The sequence below is a fragment of the Sabethes cyaneus genome, chromosome 2 (genome assembly GCF_943734655.1).
Source record: "Sabethes cyaneus chromosome 2, idSabCyanKW18_F2, whole genome shotgun sequence".
Taxonomy (NCBI): Eukaryota; Metazoa; Arthropoda; class Insecta; order Diptera; family Culicidae; genus Sabethes; species Sabethes cyaneus.
The window spans coordinates 95,148,813-95,170,384 of NC_071354.1; the positions used below are offsets into that span (position 1 = coordinate 95,148,813).

General features: G+C 39.9%; 2 protein-coding genes across 2 annotated transcripts; one reads left to right on the forward strand and one right to left on the reverse strand.

Annotated features, from left to right (window-relative positions):
• Positions 1-1,388: 1,388 nt before the first annotated feature.
• LOC128734926 (phenoloxidase-activating factor 2-like) lies at positions 1,389-3,475 on the forward strand. The gene is made up of 4 exons (XM_053829332.1): positions 1,389-1,478; positions 1,669-1,742; positions 1,805-2,225; positions 2,349-3,475. Exons 1-4 carry the CDS (start codon positions 1,398-1,400, stop codon positions 2,871-2,873), a joined length of 1,101 nt encoding a protein of 366 aa, XP_053685307.1. The 5' UTR covers positions 1,389-1,397; the 3' UTR covers positions 2,874-3,475.
• A 194-nt stretch (positions 3,476-3,669) lies between these two features.
• LOC128735704 (general odorant-binding protein 56d-like) lies at positions 3,670-20,928 on the reverse strand. The gene is made up of 4 exons (XM_053830189.1): positions 20,869-20,928; positions 20,654-20,770; positions 3,912-4,019; positions 3,670-3,792 (listed from the first exon to the last, which is right to left on the reverse strand). The coding sequence occupies exons 1-4, from the start codon at positions 20,926-20,928 to the stop codon at positions 3,670-3,672; spliced, it is 408 nt and encodes a 135-aa protein (XP_053686164.1).
• Between the last annotated feature and the right edge of the window lie 644 nt (positions 20,929-21,572).

Genomic DNA, 21,572 nt, shown 5'->3' on the forward strand with positions numbered 1-21,572 from the left:
ACGCATCATATTTTCGTGGATTTCAGGGTAGCATACGATACAGTCGAGCGCGAACAACTATGGCAGATAATGCACGGCTGATCAAAGCTATCCTGGAACGAGCGATGTGCTGCGTACGTATTTCTGGGGTACTGCCGAATCCTTTTGAATCGCGCAGAGGGTTGCGGTAAGGGGATAGACTGTTCCGCATGTTATCCATCATCGCTATTGAAGATGTGATCCGGCGAGCGGTCATCGAAACCAAAGGAACGATTTTCAGCAAGAATAGCCAACTCCTAGCCTTCACAGAAGAACTCGACATCATTACTAGAAATCTTGGGACGGCGGAGGCAATCTACGCCAGACTGAAAGGTTAAAGTTACTAATCAATGCGTCAAAAACCAAATATATGGTAGAAAAAGGCTCCAGAGAAAACAACGTTTGCCTCCCACGAACGGGGACTATTGACGGTGATGTACTGGCAGTGGTTGATGAGATCATTGGGATCTCTGGTCACCGCCGATAATAATACGAGTAAGGAGATTCAACGACGCATTCAAGTTGGAAGTCGAACCTCAACAAGATGCTTCGATCAAGGAGCATACGCCACTGGCGATGTAAAAAAACGCCAATCAGACTGGTACCTAGCCTCTACGGACTTGAGACAGTATATTAGCGAAGATTTAAAAAAATAATTCATCGCATAATTTTTTTAGTAAAAGGCGAAAGGTTCATTCGAAATTTGTAGAAAGATCAGAGTGTTCAATTTTTTTTATCAGGGTGGAATTACGGAACACAACTGTTAGACGGTCGTTCTCGCAAATTGAGGCATGTATGTAATTCTTTTATAAGACATTTTATCTGATAGGCTGCTGCCAACCACTGCCGAAACCCGTTACATAAATTTCAAAGTCAACTTGCTTACAGTTGTCGGGGTAAAACCAAACATGTTGCTCTTTAAGAGTGAATGTAACCGCTACTCTCAGGGCTTCCCCATGTCAAGCTGATAAGCGTTCGGTGTACTGTACCAGTGTGTATGCGCTTTTCTGGTTCTTGCTAATTAAAAAATTTATTTTCTATTAAGTGCGTAGACTGAATTATTTTACCCTAAGCCCTAAGTCTATTAAAAATAGTAGCATATACGCAAAGTTTTATTAGTTGAGCATTCCATCTATTTCGGAGTACTGAATATAACTTGAAATTCGAGTTGACAGATACTACGGTACATAATTTTTAATAGTCCCAAACGTAAATTTTAACGACTGTTAAATTTTACTAAGAAAGTAAAACATTTCGTAACTAAATTTAATTCATTATATCTACTGAATGTAAATCCTTTCTAGCAGTGCCTAAGACATAAAGATGTATAACTATTCGCTTCGATTATGGAATGCCACAGTACCATACAGACAGTCAACATGGAACAGTGTTTGCGATTTGCCGGGATTGTTTTGCTTTTATCAGGAGGTCAACATTTCATCCAATCAGTTTACAGCCAGGTTAGTTTAAAATATTAGGTTATTTTCAGTACCTGGGGTGATTTATCTATTTTGGACAGGCGTTACGCGTACTCCATTTTGGACATTTCCATTTGATTTTGCCACAAATGTCAAAAATAGCGTACACGTAACGCCTGTCCAAAATAGATAAATCACCTTATTGCCTTCTAATTAATTGAGTGTCTTTTAGTGCGACGGAGAGTGCGTACCAATAGGAAAATGCAAGAATAATAATTTTGGTGGAACAGACATTTTCAATATACGGTAAGATGCACTTTGTATACATGTAATTGGTAGATAACTTGTATTGAAAACAAAAACTTCAGACTTGGTGGCGATGAAAGTGCGGAATCTGATTGTAACCACTACTTAGAGGTGTGCTGCGACAAAGACAAAGTTGTTAGTGAGATCGTAGAACCTCCAGCAAGCCCTGGTATCGGTGGCACTCTCGAACGTGGTCCAACAGAATTCAATGACTGTGGAAACCGCAATGTGGATGGAGTCGGCTTCCGTGTACAATCAAATGACGGGGAATCACAGTTCGGTGAATTTCCGTGGGTAGTGGCGTTGTTTTCCCAGCAACATGACGATGCCGATGATATGAACTATTTTTGTGGTGGCTCTTTGATCGAACCGAATGTAGTCTTAACTGCTGCCCATTGCGTAAAGGATCGACTGGGCGAAAAACTCGTCGTTCGTGCTGGAGAGTGGGATATGAGAACCACCTATGAGACTTTGCCTTATCAGGTTTGTTAACGCCGTTTTTAATCTATTAGACTACGCAATCGAGAAAGTGAAAAAGTGTTATATGATTTCTTCGTCCTTTTTTTCAACGAATGCTGAGAGATTTTATGTTATCATTTGTTTTAGGAACGCAATGTGACCCAAGCTATCATTCACGAAAATTACGACGCCAAGTTCCTGTTTAATGACATAGCGCTACTGATTTTGGAAATGCCTTTCGAAGCCGATGAAAATGTGCAGTTGATTTGTTTGCCACCGTCGGGAATGGTTTTCGATGATGAACAATGCATTGCCACTGGCTGGGGTAAGGAAAAAATCAACTCACCGAGCAACCAAGTGATACTGAAGAAGGTCAAACTGCCGATGGTTTCCAATGAAGACTGTCAGGCTGCACTGAGAACGACTCGACTTGGAAAACGTTTTCGTCTGCATGGTTCTTTTATCTGTGCAGGTGGTGAAGAGGGAATTGACACCTGCACGGGCGATGGCGGTTCACCGTTGATGTGTCCGATGCTCAATCAAGTAAAACGATATTATCAGGCGGGTATTGTTGCGTGGGGAATGGGTTGTGGGCAAAGCAACATTCCCGGAGTTTACGCAAGAACTACTCTTTATGTAGACTGGATAGAAGATATACTGTCGGAGATTTAATTGATTTATTCCTAGTTATCCATTGTTTAAATGTGGTGTTGTAGGGTAAACTGGTTAAAACTAACCACAATATCGAGAAAACTCAAATCTGTATAAAGATAATTCGTGTACTGTGGTTTGTGTTTTCGCTTCAAATCCCGTTTCCACATGGATATTTTGCTCTCTAATCTTACATACGAAACTCAATAAGGCGCACACAAATTGCTTATATATGGGCGTGTCGCTCGTCGCTTGCCACTCCTTGTGTAAAGCGCATTAGGATCATTGACATTCAAACTAATTTTGTCCGCGGCAATCTAAGTGACTTTCATGCTAAATTTTACCATTATCTTCGTGTGAATATCTTAATACATATCTTATTTTCCCAACAATTGAGAAAAAAAAATCTGTTTTTAAGCCCAATAGTTTCTGAAGATCACTTTAAAGGGGCTTAGCTAGGCACGAATAATAGATTATAGAATAGACGATACGTCATCAATAGGTCTATCATAAAATGATAAATTTATTTTTATCTGCTATACACTATTAAAGCTTTGATCTTCTTCTCTTAGTCGCTCCGTTTTGCTATCCTAATCTATAATAATAAATAAATAATAAATAATAAATAAGGAATAAATAAATTTTAACCAACTAACAACAATCGAAGAAATCTGACAATCAAATTTTGTTAAAATAGTGAAAATAATAAAATACTCCGGAACAAAACATAACTTAAAGTCTTAACTATATCACTCATTCCAGCAGCGGTTAGCTGAAGGACACACAATTAACAAAAGTAGGGTATCTTCCGAGACGCTTAGAAATTACTTTCCACCCATTCGGATACGGCCGTTTCGTGAATACACTGGTACATTTCGAATCCGGTCACGCATACCGTCGTTCCAAATCTGTCGATGCAGTTGTCGTAAACGTTTTGTGCCTGAATTACGCGGATTCCGAAAACGAAAAAAAAACAAGCATAAATTACAATGGCTCAAGCGAGCAAAAGCAAACACATCGAATACGGTAGGTATGCAAAAGATTTCACTTGTTTCTTACCCCCTCCGGTTCCAGATACCGCCCGGCGAATCCGATAATCAGTGTTTTGTTGTAGGTGAAGTCGTCGAACATGAATCCCGACCGTTTCATCAGACATTCGGTAAAGCACTGGCAGTAAAAAAAGATAAAAACATTGAGAATCAACAAACGAATTTCTAATCAGCAAATATTTGCCAATTAAGGAGTGATTATCTAATAGACCTACGGTTGATGAACTACAAACAAAATCACAAAAAAAAGTATTCATAAATCACGTGTTTATACTCGTGAAAATGTTTTTGTTGGTGGAAAACCAATTGGATCGTGTATATTGAGGAATTTGCATTATTAATATTTAATTGTTTTAGCTGCGAGAAAAACCACGATGTAGAAAAAAACCTTCGTTGACGCATCCAAATATTTATCCGAAATTTAGCTAAAACATAACAATTCGATCGGCGGTAGATAAAAACAAACAAAGCTCTGTTTTCATGAATGACTCTGACATGTAAAATCATTTTATTTTTTATTTTTTTCGTTGATTTTGTCATATTAGCTACTAAGATGTACCATTTGAACTATGAAAGTCAGAAGTATCCAATATTTGGAACTGTCCGGCGTTAGGGCACTTTCCCTTACTAGGTTTGAAAAAACACCGTAAAACTACGACTGAAGAAATCTTTTCCATTGCTGATGAAAACTCCAAACGTACCATTAATGATCGATGAGATATAGATATCTAAATTTAGTATGGAAACAAGAATTCGAAATTTCCTCTCTCAAGTCAACCAAACCTCAAAATAACAACATTAAAGTCAATCGAAATTGGTGATGTTATCGACTGCTTTCTTCGAATTTCCGTGATGCTGTGCACTCAGAATTCTTTCCAACTAACCAGCAGGTCAACGAACATTGCTACCTAGACGTAACGCAACGCTTGAGGGAGAGTATTTAATCGTCGAGAAAGACCGTATTTGTGGAAGGATAATAATTTTTTCTTCCTCACGATGATGTGGCTACCCACACACCTCAAATTTTACGCGGTTATTTGGTCAAACACAAAACCGATGTCACCGCCCAAACACCAGTGTTCAGCAAATTGGGTTCGTTACTCTTTATCAAACTCAAATTGCTCCTGCGTGGGAAGTGGGAAGAATTCACTGGAAAATCTCAAATCCATAGCAAATTCATGCGTCTAATAAAAGTTGCTTGTTTTGAAAAAAAAAAAAACACTCATACATGTGTGTAACTTCGAGTGGTGATTGCTTCGAGGAGGAAAAAATTAATGTTTAAGAATAATGAATCATTATTGTTTTATTTTCAAATACCTGCAATTTCACATTCACACAAAAATCTTAGAATACTGCAACCAGCCGGTAGCTGTTGATACCAGCTCCGGTGCTATTATTCAGTTTTAAACCATCCTTGTATAAAGTAATAGAGTCCTAATGACTTTTTTAATTTTCCGTTTAAGTTTCTCTTACTTCAAAAGGTTATCTAACATTGGTTTCGTACTCGTTATCTAAGCTACAATCGCACTCAGCGGAAAATCCACAAAGATTGCCTTCTTTCGCACTCTATCAGTTACTTTGGTTTGGTGTGCTAATTTTAATTTACTCTTTCCCGCTTCTCTAATTGATCCATCCGATAGAGAGGTATGTATAAGATGCAAAATTGCATCTAAGCTTTCTGCGGATTTGAATAATTTTAGTCATCTTCTTCTTCTGCCAATGATACCTGCTGAAGACTTGTTTTCTTACTTCTGTTTCCTCGTGCGGTAGCACCTTTTGCTCTTGACCCAGTTAGGCCGATAAAATTCCACTTTTTTCACCTGTGGCGGCGAAGGAGCAACTAAACCGTTGGAAACGGATTGTCTAGTGATGGGCAGAATGTGGGACTGCGTGATGGACTGAAAGGCCATATGTATGTTCCGGATAATAGACCGTTTCTTCAACTACACCATCATAAACGTGTACTGTCCACACGAAGGTAGACCCGACGACAAAAACTACAAGGTATACAACTCTAAGGGTTGTACGAAAGGGTGACGTAGGACTATATCAGATCATCATATCAAAAACTAATGTAAACTACATTTCTGGCATAGGTATGCTTATAAGAATCTGTGAGTACCATTGTTTAAGTGAATGTTTAAAAGAGAAGTATGAAATATTCAGATTCAATTCTTCTTTTAATGCAATGGTGGCTTTGAAAAAACGTGGACGGGGGTTCATGAGTACAATGCCTGCAACTTTTGAGATATTGAGATTTCTTTTAAAAATCACTTGTGTGCATTTAAAGGTTGAAATGATAATGCATGACCAATTTCTGTTTTATTTGTATGAGAGTCCTTATCCTCCTACCACAGTGGTGAGGGGTCTCAAACCATCGTAAAATAAATAAATTCAAAATAAATTCATGCCTCCAAAAACCCCCTCATGCCAAATTTGGTTCCATTTGCTTGATTATTTCTCGAGTTATGAAGAAATTTGTAATTCATTTGTATGGGATCTCCCCTTCTTAAAGAAAGCAAAGGTTCTAATTTACCATAGAAAAATTCGCCCTCCCCTGTTAAAAGACGGATGGGTCTCATTATACCATAGAAAAAAATCCTACCTTCTAAAACCCCCACATGCCAAATTTAGTTCCATTTGCTTGATTAGTTCTAGAGTTATGAGTAAATTTGTATTTCATTTGTATGCCCCCCCCCCCTCTTCAAAGAAGAAGGGTTCTCAGTACACCATAGAAAAACAACTTGCCTCCAAAAACTCCCACATCCCAATTTTGGTTCCTTTTGCTTGATTAGTTTTCGAGTTATGGGGATATTTATATACTATTTGTATGGGAGCCCCCCCCTCTTAGAAAGGGAAGGGGTCTGAGACTATAGAACTATACACTATAGAAAAACATCTTATCTGCAAAAACCCCCACATGTCGAATTTGGTTCCATTTGCTTGATTAGTACTCGAGTACTCGAGTTATGAGAAAATTTGTATATTATTTGTATGGGAGCCCCCCTCCCCCATCGTAAAGAGGAGAGGGGTCTCAATTTAGCATAGAAAAAATTCTTGCCTTCTGAAACCCCTACATTCCAAATTTGGTTCCATTTGCTTGGTTAGTTCTAGAGTTTTGAGGAAATTTGTATTTCATTTGTATGGGAGACCCCCCCTCCCCCACCTCTTAGAAGGGGAAGAGGTCTCAGTACACTGTAGAAAAAATTCTGCCTTTTGAAACTCCCATATGCCAAATTAGGTTCCATTTGCTTGATTAGTTCTCGAGTTATGAGGAAATTTGTGTTTCATTTGTATAGGATCCCCCCTCTTATACCCTCCTTAAAATTGCTCTCTTACACCCTATAAAATTGCTGGTCATTTTATCTATCCAACAACATATAAATTGTTCAGTTTCGTTCAGTAGTTTAGTAGTTATTAGCATTTTAAATCTTTCATTCGAACGTTACACTTCTATTTTCGTCTTCACAAAGCGCTACCCAGTTCCAGTATAAACAAAGACGTAGTCCTACGTCAAAAGGAAGCGTTCTATGTGCTGATGACAACGTACGATATCTGATCGCCACAGGACGCCGGAGATCGTCGGTGGGGATATGAACGACTATATAGACAGGGAAGCAATATATAGACCGACAACTGGGCCCCATAGCCTGCACACAGACACGAGCGATAGCGATCTTGCTAAGATTTCCATAAGGACACCTGGAGATCACCAGACTAACGAACATTAAACCAAATCGACTATATTCTTATCGATGATCGGTTTTCCTCGAATATTTGGTATATTTATTTATTTATTTTTTTATATTATTTTATTTTTATTAATAGGAGAAGGAAAACCCCTGGGAATGAAGCAATAGCCTCTTTTCCCACAGGCACAAAACCTTTCCATCATTTCAACACAATTACAATAAAGTGCCCTTCCAGTGAGCTTAAAACTCTTTTAATATCACCAACATATGCTCCCTGGTATGAAATAGGGAGAGTTACTTGAAAAGAGCGTCAGAAATTCGCTATGTAAGCACAAATCGATCTCCTGTACTCTCATGGAACTGCCAATTGGAAAGTTTGTGAAAGTTTGGTGCAAAGTTTTGTCTATCCTTTTCACTCTTTAACAAACCTGTGCACCGACTTCACAAATAGAAGAAAATTGAGAAGGTGGCAGCACCGTTTCGCGCACATAGCGAATAGCTGTGGCTCTCTCGTTACAACCTTGCGCCTTCACGCAGATCTAAGTCAAATGATGACGATCAATGGCTTTACCTGAAAAAGCTATCCCAGGTGAGAGACCGCTTACACTGCGTCTGTCTCAGAGCGAGCGGCTGATTATGAAATGCAGTATCCTGCCAGGGGCGGACTGGGAGCCAAAGGGCCCACCGGGCCTTTGAGATTAGGGGCCCCAGTTTGCAATATTCTCATGGTAGTAAATTAACACAAAAAACGACATCTACTCAAAAGACATCAGCGTTACAAGGACAGTAAATCTAATGAATATGGGCTCTATTTTGTAAGTCGTGTCGTGCAACTCGACTCGACTCAGGCACTGTCGAGTGTCGAGTACCGGGAGAACGGGCAGCATAGCAGCTCGATGCTCGAAACAAAACAAACTCTGTCGTTATTCGGACCGAGTTACCAGCTTTTAGCGTGTGCATCATATTAGAGGTTCACGGTACTTTAGTTTGGACGCACTTTTCTTCATCCCAATCTTCGCTACTTTGAATTTTAGTTTGTTCAGCCACCACCACAGATACTGTTCTATCGACAATATCCATTTCTTTGGGAAAGCAGACGAACTAACTAGATTTGCTGAAGATTGTGTTTGTGTGTTGCTCCTTTCAACATCCTGTAACGGCATGTTGAACAGCCCACAAGAGGAACCATCACGTTGATAAAGTCCCCTGCGAGGTTAGAATGGCCACGATTTAACGGTCGATGGTATCATACGCAACTTTGAAATGAATGAAATAATTGTGCGTTGAATTCTGTATTCATGAACTTTTTGGAGGATCTGCCGCAGCGTGAATATTTGATTTGATTTGCGTGATAAATGATAGGATGTCAATAGTTCAATATATATGAGTAGCTTACTACGTCTACACGTTAGAACAGAACAATTCATAGTGCAGGCAATTCCCGTGCCGAGTTATAGCTATCCCGAACAAACAAGTCACATCACTTATGGTTCTTACAAAACATTAAAAGTACCTTTTTCGCTAACCGGTTTCGGGTTTGATCCAACCCAGCGGTGGTCGACTGAATACGTATTGTGATTTGTTGTCTGCTACAGGTTCAGTTTCGTCAGTTGGAAGGCGATGAGATGAGCGCCTCATCTTCATTCATCAAAAGCCGATCGGCGGTGCTGATGTACATCGATTCCCACGCATTCAAATGAGAGGATTTTCTCACATTTTTTTAGGAGCTTTGCGTTCTTCCAATCAATTTTATGTTGGAGGCTGATAGAATGCATCGCTACACTCGAACCGTTGGTCCTTTCATTTTCCACAGCTTTTTTATGTTCTTTTAGCCGAGTTTTAAATTTTCGATGGGTTTGTCCAATATACACCGCTGGGCAATCCTTACAGGGGATTTCGCAGATACCCGACCGTTCTTCGGGCGGAACTTTATCTTCTTGATTGTTTAAGGGGGGACCCTACTCTGGAAAATCGGAAAAATCGAATTTTATTTTTTTGCATTTTCGAGACGCTTATGCCTTCAGAAATGTCATGCCAAAAGGATTTTTTGATATCTGATCTCGTTGAAAACTTACGGCAAATATTGTGAAGTCACCTCAAGGGAAGTCCATTGCTATACGAAACTTTGAACACGTTTTCCCCGAAACCATGTTTCTTCAGTTGGCGGTACGTGTTTCTCAGAATCTAGCGAACCGATTTGGCTGAAATTTTTTTTCAGCATGTAAAAATGAATTATCTAAATTGTTACGTAGCCGTTTTACGATATCTCAATTTTTCAATTTTTTATGAGCTCTTAATTGGCGATTTTTGATGAAAAAACACCTTTATTTTGGAAAAATTGCCGCCATTTTAGTAATTTTTCGAATTTTCAAAAACCGCTACGTAACAATTTAGGTATTGGTCTAAAGCTTCAAAATCATCCTGAAAATCCGTTCTACGATACTCCATTGGTTCCCGCCACGTACCGCCAGCAAGGAACTATTTTATAGAGGGCATTCACGCGTCCACCGGCCACCAGCATAATAATCACTATTCTGGTATCCAAGAAATACAAAATATATCTTCAAATATACCTTAACCAATAACCAAAATACCCGAACACTTCACTATGATTCTGCATCTGATTTTTTTTTACGAAAATCTATCATTTTTCGGTCTTCCGGAGTAGGGTCCCCCCTTAAAAGCTCCTGCAATATATTACCACTTTTATGAACCACATGGAAACCGTGTCGCTTGAGAATTTTCCTAATGTGGTTCGTTACTTTAGGGTAAAAAGGCAAACTGATTCTGTGGATTTGCTCTTTTTCCGGTTGTAAAGTGGTGGTGTTTTGACACTGTTTTTTACGGATATGTTTACCGATTATTTTATCCACAAAACTCTTGTCGTACCCATTCAATTCACCCGCTTTCTGAATTTTTTGGCTTTCGGCTGCAAAGTCCTCTCTTTCCGTGGGTATATTGACCAGGCGGTGCGCCATAGAGTGAAAGGCTGCTTGGTTTTGGGCCCCGAAGTGATTCGAGTCCGTAGTAATGTAACGGTCTGTAGATGTTGGTTTGCGGAAAATGCTGAACTTCAGAGTATTGTCTTCCTTTCTGGTAATCAGCAGGTCCAAAAACCCGAATTAATCCACCTAGCGGCGTGACCTAGCCTTTCTACTGCCACAATCATCATTATTTAATTGCTCAGGAACATCTTTAATTAACTTGACTATATTTTTAAATATCCGTTCCGTATTCCTCAAAATCCTTATTTACCAGTAAAATTCACAACGTATTGCGTAGAATAATTATATTGTCTTTCCTTGGGTGCGTAAATACTTGTAAGCGTCATTTATGTTACTTGATTATTTAGTTTTATAATCGGTCGGCCTTAACTTTCGGGCTTCAGAGCCACATGCGAAATTTGTTTTGAATTGACAATATGAAAATGTGTTCATAGCAGATTTTTTGATATTTTGATATTAATACCAAAGTTAGCATCTTTGAAAAACAAGAGTTCAGAAAAATTATTATTATACTTCACTTTTGAAGAAAAAGGATATCGACAACAAAATGATTAATCTCAAAATTTTACTATTAGTTTGCTTGGCTTCAATTGTGCAATATATCTGAATCAGAAAAAATAACTGAATAGAGCATTAGATATGAAAAAGAGAAATTGAACTTTTTCTTAGCTGGCGCTCCTTCAGATAATTATTTTCGCATGGAAATTAAAACTTAAGCTTTTTGTGGATGTATTTCATGAAAAGATAGTCATTAGCTTGATCGCATCGTTTTTACAATGTTAGTTGGTTAGGAAAACAAGATGAGGTCGAAAAATAATGCAAAAGCTGCGCCACAAACATGCTTGAGAATGGGAAATATAATCGATATGATTTCCAGTGCTTGTCATTTTTGATTTAATTATTAAAACATGATACATGACATAAGACATCTGTTCTTTAAAATGTCACTAACGAAAACAAATCTTACAAAATTACTACCGCGCAACGTTTACTTCCTATTGTTCATATAACATTTCTAAGCTCTAGTATCTATTGATTGAAAAGAGCATCCATTGATGTGCAAAATTTGTTTGAAATTTGTATAAATTTTTTTAGAAAAATCAACCCACTAGTATTTTTAATCCTATACACCACTATACCTATATGCTTAAATTAACTGCTTTTTTTCGCTTTTTGCTTTTCTTGTACAATTGTGAGTAACAACAAGTGAAGAAAATGACAATTGAAATCTGAAATCAAAGAAAAGAAAAAACTTTTACCGACTAAATTCCACTATTTTATATTTATTTGCAACAGACACGTAGTTCGCTTACGACGTGCAGGCTTCATCAGTGTCTTATTTCAAAGCGTATACGTATCTGTCGCGAATAAATATTAAATAGTGGAATTTAGTCGGTAAAAGTTTTATCTTTTCCTTGAATTCAGAGTTCGTATTCCACTAAGAGGCTTCAAGAACTTCAGACAATTTGCATGTTTCTCGCTTCTCTTGAATTTCAATGCAAATTTAAAAATTGCAAATTGTAATCACATACACACATACATACACACATACATACATACATACATACATACATACATACATACATACATACATACATATATACACACATACATCACACACATTGAATACAATCAACATTTGATTGATATGTTTTGATTTCAAACGTTTTAACGGTTTAATATACGGTGCTTAAGTGTTAAAGATTGAATAACTTTTGAATGAACCATCCGATTTTAAATAACTCGGTTTCGTTTGATAGATCTCAGCAGTAATTTTCAAATAATAATAAAATGCGTGATGTTTTTCATTGAATTGATGCTTATATGTTACAAAAATATGTTTTAAATACTATTTTTTCACATTTCTTTATGTAACTTTCAAACCACAAGTCCAATCGTCATGAAATTTGAAAGTTAAGGGTTTGTAAGGCTCCTCTTTCATATACAATCAATTTGGTTCAAATCGGTTAAGGGACCTATGAGATAATGAAGTCCCATATTTTTCGTATTTTTATACATAACTTTTGAACTAAAAGTCCGATCAAAATGAAATTCAATAGCGACCGATGGGACACCTAGACCTTTCATTTGACACTAAGAACATTAAAATCGGTCCAGCCATCCCCGAGAAAAGTGAGTGAGATTGAAAGCGTTACATACACACACACACACACACACACACACACACACACACACACACATACATACACACACACAGAAAATGCTCAGTTTTCAAAACTGAGTCGAATGGTATATGACATTCGGCCCGCAGGACCTTCTTTCCATTTCCGGTTTTACAAGTGATTTCTATACCTTTATACTATATATTTATATAGTAGAAAGGCAAAATGGTAACTTTCCATCTACTTCTCACTCCACAGTGAATTTTATTTTTTCATGCTGGGTGTTTAACCAATTTAGTGTTTGGGGTAGGTAGCGTTCTAGTAAACACGAAGATCAGCAGGTACAGGATAAGAATTTTGAGCGACGGCTAAACTATGGAGCCGCCAACGCTGGAGGAGGTCAAAAGAGCAATCAGTGAGCTGAAAAACGGTATGGTTGCTGTAAAGGATGGTATCCTGGCTGAACTTCTAAAAACGGGGAGCGAGCAGCTGAAGGAAACAATTCGCCACCTCATTGTCAGGAACAGAATATGGGAGGAAAATAAATATCGGAGGAGTGGTTGATTGGTCTCATTTCCCATAATTTTAAAAACGGACATCGACTTGAGAGTAAAAACTGTCGAGGCATTACGTTGCTCAATTTTGCCTATAAGGTGCTCTCCCTATCCTGTGTTTTAGACTGAGTCCGTTAGCTGAGTTCTTCGTCGGCGAGTATCAAGCTGGTTTTCATGAGGGTCGCTTCACGATGGATCAGATATTTACCCTGCGTCTAGTAACTGACGAGTTCCGGGAGTACACCTTGCAGACTCATCATATTTTTAAGGATTTCAAGGATTTCATACGATTCAGTTAAACGAAATGAGCTGTGACAGTTAACGCTAGGACATGGTTTTCCCACAGAACTAGTTACGTTGATTCGTGTGACGCTGGATGAGTAAAAATTATAAGTCAGAACAGCAGATGAGACCTCACGTGCTTTTTGATTTTACGGATGATGTCGATATCACCGAAACCAAAAGTAGAGCAGCGAAAGAAGCCTTTAGGTCATTTATTGAGAAATTGGGACTTACCTTTTACACCGCCAAAACGAAGTAGATGGCGTGAAAATCCAAATGGTGTTGGTGTCGAAGAGGAACTGAATATATTTTGGTATGCTCGTGACATGTGACAACGATGTAAGTCGCAAAATAAAACGATTAATTGCAGCTGCTAAATGGCCTTTACGCAGGCATTACATTTTGTAGCTGAAGTCCCGTAGCTTGCAAATTCGCATAAAACTGACGCTCGAGAACGAGAATACTTATCCTCTCGGTGGCCCTTTACGGACATGCATCGTACACGCTAAAAGTAGCTGATCGACGAATGCTTGGGGTTTTAGCGTAAAATTTGAAAAAATCCAAAATGGAGTGTAGCGCAGCCGCATGAACCACGAGCTAAATTAAGAATGCAAATACGCTGTTATAATGAAAATAGTACAGTGTGGCAGCCTGCGCTGGGCTGGTCACGTGTCTAGAATGCCCGACGAAAGAGTAGCTAACATTATTTTAAGCAGAGAATCAAGAAGAGGCCGTAGACTTCGGAGTATTCATCGCACTGATGGATGTGCGCTATCGAGGATGATGCACGTTCAGCTGATGTTCGAGGGGTTTGAAGAAAGGTAGCCCAGGATTGAGTACTGGAGGAACATAATTCATTCAGCGCAGGATCGATAACGGACTGTCGCCACTGAAGTAAACTGAGTATGGAGCTTAGGCCGACAGTTCAATATTTATAAGTAGTCAAATAACTGCGGATGAAATACTAATTCTACTTTTGAATACTCAGAATTGAAACTGGTAATATTTTCGGAGCTCGGACCCCAACAGCTCAACTCAAATGATTTCACAAATCATGGGGCCCCAGCAATCGGACATTCGTGAGTTATAGAAAAAGTTCAATTGAAAGAGAAATTTTGGTTTAAAGTTCGGGGCCCCAACAGTCCCATTTAAAGCTGAATGTTCAATCATCAAATCGGTTGATTTCACAAATCATGAGGCCCCAGCAATTGAACATTCGTGAGTCGTAGAAAAAGTTCAATTGAAAGAGAAATTTTGGTTTAAAGTTCGGGGCCCCAACAGTCCCATTTGAAGCTGAATTTTCAATCATCAAATCGGTTGATTTCACAAATCATGAGGCCCCAGCAATTGAACATTCGTGAGTCGTAGAAAAAGTTCAATTGAAAGAGAAATTTTGGTTTAAAGTTCGGGGCCCCAACAGTCCTATTTGAAGCTGAATTTTCAATCATCAAATCGGTTGAATTCACAAATCATGGGGCCCCAGCAATTGAACATTCGTGAATCATAGAAAAAGTTCAATTGAAAGAGAAATTTTGGTTTAAAGTTCGGGGCCCCAACAGTCCCATTTGAAGCTGAATTTTCAATCATCAAATCGGTTGATTTCACAAATCATGGGGCCCCAGCAATCGAACATTCGTGAGTCATAGAAAAAGTTCAATTGAAAGAGAAATTTTGGTTTAAAGTTCGGGGCCCCAACAGTCCCATTTGAAGCTGAATTTTCAATCGTCAAATCTGTTGAATTCACAAATCATGGGGCCCCAGCAATTGAACATTCGTGAGTCATAGAAAAAGTTCAATTGAAAGAGAAATTTTGGTTTAAAGTTCGGGGCCCCAACAGTCCCATTTGAAGCTGAATTTTCAATCATCAAATCGGTTGATTTCACAAATCATGGGGCCCCAGCAAGCGAACATCGTAGAAAGAATTTAACTGTAATAAAAATTTTGGAAAATCTCATTTTGTGTAACGAAATGAGAACTGGGGCCCACCGGGCATTTGCCCGGTTGCCCGGTGGGCCAGTCCGCCCCTGTATCCTGCAAGCTAAACCTAATATGACAGACCCATCAGCGGGATGTAGGTATCACGACTCTCAGGTACAGAAAGTTCGACATTCCGGAGAAAGGGAGTTCCGTGCAGTAGATCCTACTGCAGGCATTTCTTTTAAGTACATGTACTATAGTGGCGGTATAAAAGTAGAATATGTTGTCGGTTTCATAGTATTGAGAAAGCGAAAGCAACGAGTTATCCGGTGGAGGCTCGTAGATGACCGTATATGTGTATTGAGAATTAAGGGCAAATTTTTCAACTACAGGCTAATCAACGTCTACGCACCGACAAACGATAAATCCGATGTTGCTAAGGACGAGTTCTAAGACAGGCTCGAGAGGACCTATGGAGAGTACCCAAAACATGACGTAAAAATCATCATCGGAGAAATGTGCAAATGTGCAGATCGTGAGGGAGGAATTCTTCCGTCTAGTCATTGGAAGACATAGTCATCAGTCGACGAATGATAACGGTCTGAGGCTAATAAATTTTACCGCTGCTAGAGGAATGGCCATCTGTAACACCTACTCTCCACGTTTGAATACTCAGAAACACACCTGGAGGCATCCAAATGGAGACTCTAGCTCTCAGATCGACCATGTCTTGATTGACTGTCGACACTTTTCGAATACCATCGATGTACGGTCTTTTCGGGGACCAAATATCGACTCTGCCACCATCTGTGTGTAATGTGTAAGATTTGCGCAAGGCTGTCAAACACGGCGAAGGCTCGCACTGAGAGGACGCTGCGTTTCAACATCCAGCGGTTGACGACAGATGGCATGGCAGTGGAGTACGCCAGAAAGCTTGATCAACGATTCGCAGAACGGCAGGTAGAAAGAGAAGACATAAAAAAATAAATAAATGGGTTGTGGAGGAACATCCATGGTGCCATCCAAACAGCTGCGAGAGAGGTGGTATGCACAACGCGCGGAAGATAGTGTAACAGCTGGTTTGATGCCAAATGCCAGAGAGTAACAGATGAAAAGAATCAGGCCAGGAGTCGCATGCTCACTGCGGCAACGCATCGCAACAGAGAGAGGTACAGAGAGATTAGAGCTGCGGAAAAAACCAACTCCTAAAAAAACGCGAGTACGAGGAGCATGGGCTCGCCGGCGCAGAGGAGCGATATGCCAGCAACGACACACCGAGTTTCTACGAAACGGTGAGATGCAGGAATTTTACCATGCCTGTGATGTGCAATGATAGTGCAGGCAACCTGCTTACTGACAAAACGGCGTTAGCAGACAGGTGGAAGGAGCACTTCTGTTAAATGGAGAGGCAAATGCGGAGATCAGCAGGGACAGGATAACAATTGTAAACGATGGCTAAACTGTGGAGCCACCAACACAGGAGGAGGTTAAAAAAGCAATCAGTGAGCTGAAAAACGGTAAGGCTGCTGGGAAGGACGGTATCCCGGCTGAACTTCTAAAAGCGGGGAGCGAGCGGCTGTACGAAGCAATCCACCGGATCATTGTCAGGATCTGGGAGGAAGAACAAATGCCGGAGGAGTGGTTGGATGGCCTCATTTGCCCAATTTTTAAAAAGGGACATCGACTCGAGCGTAAAAACTATCGAGGAATTATTTTGCTCAATTCTGCCTATATGGTGCTCTCCCGTATCCTTTTCTGCAGACTGACACCGTTAGCAGAGTACTTTATCGGCGAGTACCAAGATGGTACTAGATAAGTTCAGGGAGTACAACTTGCAGACACATAATCTGTATAATAAACATAAACTTTGAGGCGGTGTACGATTCAATCAAATGAAATGAGCCGTGGCAAATAAAGCCAGAACATGGTTTTCCGACGAAACTAGTTACGCTGATTCGTGCGACGTTGGATGGGTCCAGGCGTTAGAATAACGCGAGAGACCTTAGCCGCTTTCATGACGTTGGGTGGACTGAAGCAAGGGGATGCATTCTCTAACCTACTATTCAACATCGCCTTGGAAGGTGCAATACGAAAAGTAAACGTGGAAAGGAATGGAATTATCATCACAAAATCTCATATGCTTCTTGGGTTTGCGGATGACGTCGATTTCACCGGAATCCACCATAGAGCAGTGGAAGAGGCCTTCAGGCCTTTTAAAAGAGAAGCGGCGAATTTTAGGCTTACCATTTACACCGCCAAAATGAAGTACATGATTGCTGGCAGGGAACGTGGGAAACCAAGTGGTGTTGGTGTCCAGGTGGAGTTAGATGGGGAACGATATGAAGTAGTGTAGGAATTTATATACCTTGGTACACTCGTGACATGTGACAACGATGTAAGCCGCGAAGTGAAACGACGAATTGCAGTCACGAATCGGTCTTTCTATGGATTAGTTTGCCAATTCGCACAAAACTGGCGCTCTACAGAACACTAATCCTCCAGATGGCCCTTTATGGATATTAATCATGGACGCTAAAGGAAGCCGCTCGACGAGTGCTTGAGGGTTTTGAGCGTAAAATTCTGCGATCTTTACTTGATAGCAAAATGGAAAATGGAGTGTAGCGCAGACGCATGAATCACGAGCTGTACCAAGTATACAAACAGCCGATATAGTGAAGGTAGTACAATGTGGCATACTGCGGTAAGCTAGGCACGTGGCCAGAATGCCCTGTAGATCTCGCTCCATCTGGCCTGACTATCTTGCTCGCAGCGCTTCTGGCCGTCTTGTTCCTACCGGATTTGAGGCAAACTTCATATTTGCAGGGTAATTGTCCGGCATTCTTGAAACATGCCTTGTCCATCGTATTAGTCCAGCTTTACCCACCTTTTGAATACTGTGCGAGTTCATGGGCCATCCTTCATCTCCATACTCCGTTCTCCTGTACGCCGCCGAAGATTATTCTCAGCACTCGTCGTTTGAAAACTCCGAGCACTCGCAGGTCCTTCTCGAGCATTGACCATGTTTCACGCCCGAAGAGAACAATCGGTCTAATAAGCGTCTTGTACAGGGTGCACTTTGCACGGGGACTTAGTCTGCTAGACCGCATTTCCGAATCTCGCATCTGGTATCGTTGTTCGCCGTTACCAGTGAGCCAACGTAGACAAATTCGTCTACTACCTCAAACTCATCGCCATCGCTTAATATACCGCTGTTCAAGCGGCGTCGGTCAGCCTCGGTTCCGCTGGCCAGCATGTACTGCGTTTCAAACGTATTTACTTTTATCCCAATCTTTTCTGCTTCGCGCTTTAGTCTGGTGTACTATTCAGCCACCGCCACAGATGTTCTGCAGATAATATGCAGGTCATCAACAAAGCAGACGAATTAACTAGACTTGTTGAAGATCGTGCCCCACGTGTTGATATCCGCTCGGTTCGTAACACCCTGTAGCGCTATGTAGAACAGCAAGCATGAGAGATCATCACCTTGAAGAAGCCCTCTGTGTGATTTGAATGAACTTGACAATCCACCCGAAATCCGAATACAGCACTGTGTACCATCAATCGTAGATTTAATCAGTTTGATGTGCTTTCTGGGGCAGCTGTTCTCGTCCATGATTTTTCATAGCTCTTTCCGGTCGATAGTACTATATGCGGCTTTGAAGTCAACGAACAAACGGTGCGTGGGAACTCTGTATTTGTGTAACTATTTGTTCTTTCTTTAGTATAAAAGCACAGCCATGGGTATAAACGTCCTGTTGAGAACTTGACCCTTCTTTATCGACAGACTTTGCAGCCGGTTATTAGAGTACAGGACAATTACGGGGCAAGTGCAACGATCCTACTGACTCTATAGCAGCACCTCCCAGCCGAGATTCGAACATACGACGACTGGCTTGTTAGGACAGCATCGTACCCCGAAGCTAAGGAGCTTTAAGGAGCAAGTTTTCAAAACCTCTTCAAGCGCACCTTAAGTCTGAATTTATTACTTGGGTAATATCCGGGCTTAGAGGCTGTCCTAGAGGTCGGACAAAATCGTGGAAAAGCTTTCTACCTCAAGGTGTAATAGGTTGACGTGCCTAACGTCGTCATACGTCATCCATGCGGTTGCGTCTGTAACACAAGCCTACACTTTTTTTTTTAATTTTCCGCACATGCTAAATTCAAAGAAGTTAAAATTGTTTCCACGCAACTTTTTCTTAAAACATTTGTGATCATGATTAAAAATTAAATGAGAAATTATGAACATTATAGACTTTGTGTTATAATGAACTACCATTGCACTTTTGATCATTACTTCCAATTTCACATAAAGGCTCATTTTTTAACACTTTCTGAAAATTTCTGTGAATGACGATTGACGATTGACATCTTTTACACAGAATACATCCATATTTAGCCATCTATTTTTTCCTAAAGTTTCACAAAGTATGTAATAAAGCGAAAAAGTTCCAATTTCCATAAATGGTTCAATTCACTATCTTCGAATAAAGACTCATGGCTTTGATAAATTCAACAAACCCAATCCACAGTGAACTAGAATAGAAATTTTAAGACCAAATTTGATTTTTGTTGAAACTGTATTACTCCCTCATAAGCTGTACCAGTCAGTTTTTTATTTTCTAAAACTGAAATTTTTCGTCAACAGCTGCTGAAAAATGAAACTTTTTACGATCTTTCACAATATAGTAGAACCAACTATTTCATGTTCAGAGGCATGGTCCACAAATCTTTAGCATAATATTAAATTTGTTATCAATTGTTGAAAACATCTGTATCTTTCAAACTTCTTAGTTTAAAACGTAATATTTGTAAGTACTTGGCAAATTTATGAATTTTTCCTAAAAAATGAGCCACACATTTTCTGTGCGTTTCTTTTAAACAAACGTGCTTAGGACTCGAATGAACGCCTTGCGTTTAAAAAGTCCTAAAAAACCAATAACAACAACAACAATGTGCTTATAATTAATAGCATACACCAGAAAACAATTCTTTACAACACCACACTTCTCTTTTCACTACTAATGGAATAATTCACGTTTCTACAAAAAATATCCCCAAATTTTCATTCGGTACCACTATACCACTATTGATAATGAAATATCAACAAATCTGGTTCATCAACCGGTCAGCAATCAATGTTTCTTTTTTGTTCATCGTACGGTAGCTAAGATTCTTGTACCTCAATCAGCGGATCGCGCTCGCTGAAATCTCCATACTTGAGCGAGATCACCACATCCATATCCATGTCGAATTCCTTCGTGCACTGGTCGATGGCACCTTTGAAATCTTGCGCGCACTGAAATCGAAAACACGGAATCAGTGCCAAAATAAACGCCGTCACTGCTATTTAGTACACAGGTGTCTCAGGTGTAAATCGCATGAAAATTCACTCACGTTCTGTGGGATCGACACGACAACCAGTATTAACACGGCGTACACTAATATTGACTTCATGTTTGTTTATTTTCTTGCACTTTCACTGTTTATTACGTCGCCAATTGGCCAGACTGACCTACAAACCTTGTCTGCGCTACCGAAGCCAGAAGAAATTGTCGATATGATCTCTGATCTGATCGACCGGCGGAAGCTTGTGTCCGTTCAACCGTTCACCGTGGACTGTTAGGTTCAAAATTCCAACATATATATAAGTTTTTTTATTCGCTCTCTTTCTCTTCGGACCGCCGATTCTTTCTCTTTGTTTTGTTTGATGGGCTTTTACCGTCTTTTGCAAGCTTTCGCCGGGACTGAACTTTGGTTGTTGATCAACAATTCTGAGGTGAGCCGACCGCACGCATATCGCCGATGATCGCTGTTTCTTCTGAAAACATGCACTGAATCGAAAACTACATCCCTGGCCAGCGATGCCAACCTGTCAGGTTTCATTGATTCTTTCAAAGTTTTTAGACTTCAAATAGCTAGTTGCAAAAGCGATTTTTCTATATTTTTTAAAATTTACCCAGATTTTTTAAATGCTTCCGAGCAAAACTACCAGACCTTCTGTTTAATTTTCTTTGCTCAAAAATTTGAAGACAAAATTTTGCTGGTCCACAAATCTTGCATTAGGAAGAGTTGGGAACGTTGTTTTTGATGCGCGGTTC